We start from the raw sequence: 6,000 nt of genomic DNA on the forward strand, positions 1-6,000 counted from the left end.
AGTACAGATTGAGACATATACATTTTTGATTTACTTATTAAAACCAAATTGTAAATTGTTAGGTTTTGATTTTTTAACAATTTTTTGTAGCACATAGTTTTTTCAGGAGTTGAAAAAGTGCACTGTTCCTGATAGCGATTGTTTTCTAACGACAAAATAAATTTTATTACAAATAAATTGTATTTTTTTACTAAAAATTATTACTGAACGTCCTGTATACAACGTAGTAATATGAAAGTAAAAAAAAAACGTACAACGTTAGTCTTCCCCCAACGTCATTCCGCGGAGCGTGTGGATAGGACGTCATTAAGACTGAATAATTTATTTTTCACAGTTTGGACATTGCTTAATAAAATGGTGTTCTTAAATAGTAGCAAATATAACGATACGTTTTTCTTTTACCCGAATATGAAGCAAATTGACGATCTGAACATCGTAGAAGACATCGGTTCCAAGATTCTGTTAAGTGGATTTTTAACAATGTTACTGATATTAAGTTTGGTGGGTAATATCTGCACGTGTGCAGTTATAATTCGCAATCGCTCCATGAGAACCCCCACCAACTGTTACTTGTTCAATCTGGCTATTGCGGATCTCTTGACTGCGCTATGTATTCCTATTGAGATTTATATCATTTGGATGCCTGATTACTTCCCGATCGGGGAAATGGGGTGTCGAATTCACTTTGTTATCTGGGATTGTCTTAGCAACTGCAGTGTTTTAACTATCTTTGCTTTTACCATAGAAAGATATATCGTTATTACAAAACCTTTTCTCCGACAGACTCTTGCTCTAACTTCAAGAGTAATAAAAATTGTCACATTCAATTGGATGCTATCATGTCTATTCTGCATGTTGCAAGTTTTTAACGTCTTCTTATTCGAACATAAAAAAGGTTTCTACTGTTTCCTTCAAATTACTGATAGAATGTTAATTATTATGACTATTGACCTTCTCATATTTTTTGGTTTTCCCATGACGGTTATTTTCGTAATTTATATATTGATAGCTTTTAATTTAAAGTATACGAATAAAAATTTGAAAAACAGTCCTGCTAATGGGAGGAAAAACCGGGATAAAGCTATCACGATGCTGGGTTAGTAACATTCAGAAATTTTGTGTTTATTTTAAAATAATTTAATTAGCTGTTACCTTTTTATTAATGAATACACTGAGTTTCAAGATATAGTTTTATTAATGCAGGATATTATCCCGAAAAAGTAAAGATTTTATAATTTCACTTCTCTTATTTGTATGGTAAACCTTTGCTTTTAAAATTGTAAAACTTATCATGTTCCCATACTTATATAGTTAGTATTATTTTAATCGTTCTAATGTTCTGGTGATCTTTTCAGCTGCGGTTGCCGGTTCGTTCTTTTTCTGTTGGTTTCCCTACTCAGTTTTACGTTTATTAATGATCATACCTCGGCTCAGACAAGTTGATTATTACAAAGTAAGTATCTGCAGTAATTGTTGTATATATTCTTATATATAATTGTATTAATTTTTACATACGTAGTTAATTAATAATTTTTTTTGCCCAAACTCGTATCATATTGTAATTAAAAATAATGTGTTCATTTAATTCCAAACAACAGAAAAAACCATTAAATAATGTTGTATAAGATAAGATATCAGATAGCATAATTATGGCCTGTGCACAATAGCGACAATACAATACTTAATTTTGTGTTAAATCAAACTTATTTAAACTTATACCATGTATTACTGTTGGCGTGCCTTTTTCAAAAAAAAGAAATAAAAACTAGGCCGGGGAAATATCTTTTTGCACAAAGTATCTTACACCTACTGTAATAAAAACTTATTAGCTATACTCTTTGTTTTTGGCTGGTTAAAAAAAACAGTTGTTAAAAGTGAGCATCAACCTATTTTTCATTTGTTTTCTTTCTATTAAAATTACTGCATCACGAATGTGATAAGGAAATTGTAATGAATAATGGTGTAGCACTGAATTTTCTTATCAAAGATGTAACTCCATGGCCAGTTACTGCTAAAATGGACGCCATTTCTGAAATATGAATCAAGATTCGCGTATCAGTAGTTACAAAGTAGTTAAAGAATTGTAATATGACTAAACTTCTTTATTGAAAGGTGTAGATAAAGAAATGCTATTGAAAAGACTGATAACTGGTGATAAAAAGTGGATCACCTACGTCAAAAATGTTCGTAAAAGGTCGAGGTTTCAGAGATGGGCGAAATCCGGGATAACGGGCTATCAGGTGATGGTGTGAGACTAGCTTTTACCGCGGGGCAGAATTATCAATTTAGACCATTTCAGCCAACAGCTAATGAAATTATTTCAAGAGCTTGTAAGAAAAAGGCCGGAATTACTCGGATTACCACCTGTTTTGGACTCTCCAGAATTCTTTAGACAGTGTCAGGTTAACATAAAGAAAGAACTATGTTACAAACAGTTCGAAAGTGTTGTTAAGTCATTTGTCTGTTTTTTTTTTTTGTTTAAAGTAGTGGAATGCTTCTTTTAGTGTTTTGCTCTTACAGATTAGGATAGCCTTGACCAGCTCAAAAACATCATGATGTCTGATGATAAAAATAACACAAAGCGTCCGAAAGCAGGTAGAACACTACCTGCTTTCCTGACTGAATGTCCTTTAAATGGTCTTCAATGATGTTATGCACGGGATCAAAACAAGACAGAGGTTAAATGGTGCTGCAAAAGCACCAAGAACACATTATTGACAAATATTCACAAATTCATCAAATCATCACGCTTCTGAGCTACGTTTACAAACTGTTTTCAAGGATCATCGTGATTGGCCTAGAATATAGGTTGATGATTTCTTACCTACAGGACAATTGGTTTTGGAATTGAAGTGTCGAAACGATTTTGCATCAACGTTAACGGCGATTTGATGACGACGTCGTAGTTGTAGCAAATTCGATGGAGTTGATGGAGGTAGTGAGAAATCCACATAGTTCTGTAATGGAGACCACAGCCAAGCAAGTGTAGCATCGGACGTCCATTCACATAAACAGAGGACTAGTAATGGTTATGAGAAGACACCGGATGCAGGCCGCTTCCATACTAGCTTATTGGAAATATATGGGAGATATCTATGTCCAGCAGTAGACGCTTTTCGGCTGAAATGTAATGAGGCTGATGTCTTAGTTTATAGCTTTGAAAACATTTGTTTTTGTTGTATTTATTTAAACGAATATACACGTGTGTGTGTACGAGTGTAAGTCATTCGAGGATTTTTAACTCATACGTTTACTGGTAGTAACGAAAATAATTGTTTGTTTGCATTTTAGGTATGGCAAGTTTTAGGGTATATGAACTTGGTAAACAGCTATTTGTCAACTTCTGTCAACCCCATTCTGTACAGTCTCATGTCAAGGAAGTTTCGGCAAGCCTTTAAAGTAAGTTTAAATAATAAATAATAATATCTTTTAAGCTTAGGTATACTGTAGTTGAACGTACAATTATAAATATATGTATATAGTAGAATTATTAATATAGGTAAATCTTATGCGAAATGCTGCCAGTTCAGTCTGTTAACTTATTTGGTCAATGATATGGTATCTAATGTTAAAGTATCAATTAAACATTGAAGGTAAAATGTGGTAAATTTGATTTAGCAAGTTATTTACCAGCAGATGAAAATTAATACCAAATACGCATAATCAATATATGTCAAAACCAAATACCATTTATGTAATTTATAAAAGAAAGGAATAATTTACTTCCTAAATTTTTTACATTTTTTCTTAATGAGACTTAAATATCATTTTATGACGTTTCATTAGTTCAATTCATAGAGCCAAGGAGATAGCGTGTTTCAATGAATACTTACTACGGATAAAGGCTTTACCGCCATATATTTACATGTTGCTGTTTGATTTTTTTTTATTTTAGCTGCGCTTTTAACGTTCGACATTTCGACAGCAGGCAAATCTTGCTAATTACGTAGATACGTGCGTACTAGCGTGGTATTAATATCGGCCTACAAACAATAATACTAATACTTAACAGGTATGCAGTAATGCTTACTTTACTGCATACCTGTTAAGTGACGTCATGGCAAATTTACTAATAGAGTTCGTAAGACGAACCATTAATAGTCCAAAGGTGACGAACGCAAACTTGATGTCATGTAGAATTTTCTTACAAAACTGTGTAGCAGTGCACTTTTATGTGCGAATTGTTCAATTTCTATCATGTAAACGTCATGATCATCTTTACTCAAATTTTGAAAAATCAAATATGAAGATAATACAAATGTTTGTACTATTTTGTAGCCGGTGAGGTCGAGCTAACTTTTTTAATTTTAGTATGCAGGGAAAGTCTACGTTTAATTGATTGTTATGCCTAATTGTCTTAATTTGTTGATATATTTCAGAATTTGCTACGTGGACGAAAATCATTATCGCTAAAGAGAGTGAATCACATTTCTGAGTTGCAGATAAATGTTAATAGCGGAATTAAGTTAAGGAATTTACGACAACAGCATGGTTTTTAAAGCTAGTTACTTAACTACAACCTAAAGTCAAGAAAATGGCTATGTAATTATTATATGTTAATAAACCTTAAACAATTATATTGGCTTGCGTAACTTATAAACGCTCTTAAGTAAAACCAAAAATGTAAGATTGATATGTAAAATATAAATTAGTATTAGTTACAATAATTTTTATACAGCTTCTTGTAGCAGATCGTCACATTATTCAAGTTTCATTACATTGTTGAAATATTGTTAGTTCATAAGAGATTATTGTATCTATGATAAAGTTAATGTTTATTTATTTTAACAGTGTAACACGGAAAATATTAATGGCCTAATAAATCACGTAGATGACCTTTGCTGACGTTATATTATTAGATATCATCAACTAACTAATTGACAAACATGGAATACGTAAACCTCGACGGCGCATGCGCGGCTGCTATCTCGACACTATTGCTTAAAACTTTCCATGATGACGAGTGCAAATGGAAAGCGCATATATAAAATTTATAATTCAAAAGCCAAATTTGATCGTTCCGATTAAGGGTAATTTGTATCACATACAAATCAACTGAAGTTTTTTTACTAGTTCATTACTACTAAAAACTTAAGATAAGGATTTTGTAGTAATTGGGACAATTAAACATGATCGTTTTTCAATGTAATATTATATATTTTAAAACCATCATTATAACCATAAGCATGTCAGAAAATAGAAATCCTTTGCAAGGTACAGGTATCCCACAAACATCGCGAATCGAAACAGATAAATATTTACTAGAAGTCAAGCCAGTTCAGTGAATTCACGTATTTAAAAGTTATTTTGTTATCTTATTATTCACGTGTCAATGGCGTGTGATGTCTTGCAGTAGCGTAAATAGTAATACAATTCTTTTATTGTTTCATAAACATTGCCTTGTAATATAATGTTTCATAACATTAACGTAGACACACACTTCAATTTTTTATGTTTTTTTAACGTCGTTCATGAAGTTTCTGTAGTGTAGCGGTTATCACGTGTGCTTCACACGCACAAGGTCCCCGGTTCGATCCCGGGCAGAAACATTTTTTGAAGTATATGTGTTTTGATAGAAAACAGTATATAATTATCAACGTAACCAAATTCATAATTTACAACTTAGTACTATCACGCAGAATGCAAAGTTTGCAATAACTCTGCATTTTGACAAAACTCTAAGCAGAGACTGTGAGAACTGTGATACGTCATAAAAAATATTCAGTTAACAGAACTGCATGATTTATCTTGAGGCAAAATAAACAAAAATTTGAATCGTCTTAAAATATACATATATTCTCGGGGAGGTACCCGTAAAAAGTGAAAATTTTGAATATAAAATGTTAAAAAATGTTTTACTTTAAAATACAAGGGACGAGAAACAGTGAAGTAACTTCAAAAATGAACTTCTGAATGACTGACAAATAATAATACTGAGTTAATGAGTTTTAAATAGTTCTGGTTAATTACCTATATACCAGAAATTTATACAATATTTTA

General features: G+C 31.9%; 1 protein-coding gene and 1 non-coding gene across 2 annotated transcripts; both read left to right on the forward strand.

Annotated features, from left to right (window-relative positions):
• Window positions 1–408: 408 nt before the first annotated feature.
• LOC137932885 (pyrokinin-1 receptor-like) lies at window positions 409–4,499 on the forward strand. Its single transcript, XM_068776572.1, has 4 exons — window positions 409–1,096; window positions 1,356–1,453; window positions 3,292–3,399; window positions 4,380–4,499. The coding sequence occupies exons 1-4, from the start codon at window positions 409–411 to the stop codon at window positions 4,497–4,499; spliced, it is 1,014 nt and encodes a 337-aa protein (XP_068632673.1).
• Window positions 4,500–5,476: 977 nt separating this feature from the next.
• On the forward strand, window positions 5,477–5,549 carry TRNAV-CAC (transfer RNA valine (anticodon CAC)). Its single transcript has one exon. It is a non-coding gene; the product is annotated as a tRNA-Val (tRNA).
• Window positions 5,550–6,000: the final 451 nt, after the last annotated feature.

This window comes from Battus philenor, unplaced genomic scaffold, assembly GCF_028537555.1.
Source record: "Battus philenor isolate CCGP_79_NKW_IND1 unplaced genomic scaffold, ilBatPhil1.0.hap1 SCAF_12, whole genome shotgun sequence".
Classification (NCBI taxonomy): Eukaryota; Metazoa; Arthropoda; class Insecta; order Lepidoptera; family Papilionidae; genus Battus; species Battus philenor.

What these genes read in the sequence shown, in the direction of transcription:
- LOC137932885 (XM_068776572.1), top strand. Translation starts at nt 409, where the DNA reads ATGAAGCAAATTGACGATCTGAACATCGTAGAAGACATCGGTTCCAAG. An exon ending in GACAAGTTGATTATTACAAA is followed by an intron (nt 1,454 to 3,291) that starts GTAAGTATCTGC and finishes TTTGCATTTTAG; the next exon opens with GTATGGCAAGTTTTAGGGTA. An exon ending in AGTTTCGGCAAGCCTTTAAA is followed by an intron (nt 3,400 to 4,379) that starts GTAAGTTTAAAT and finishes GATATATTTCAG; the next exon opens with AATTTGCTACGTGGACGAAA.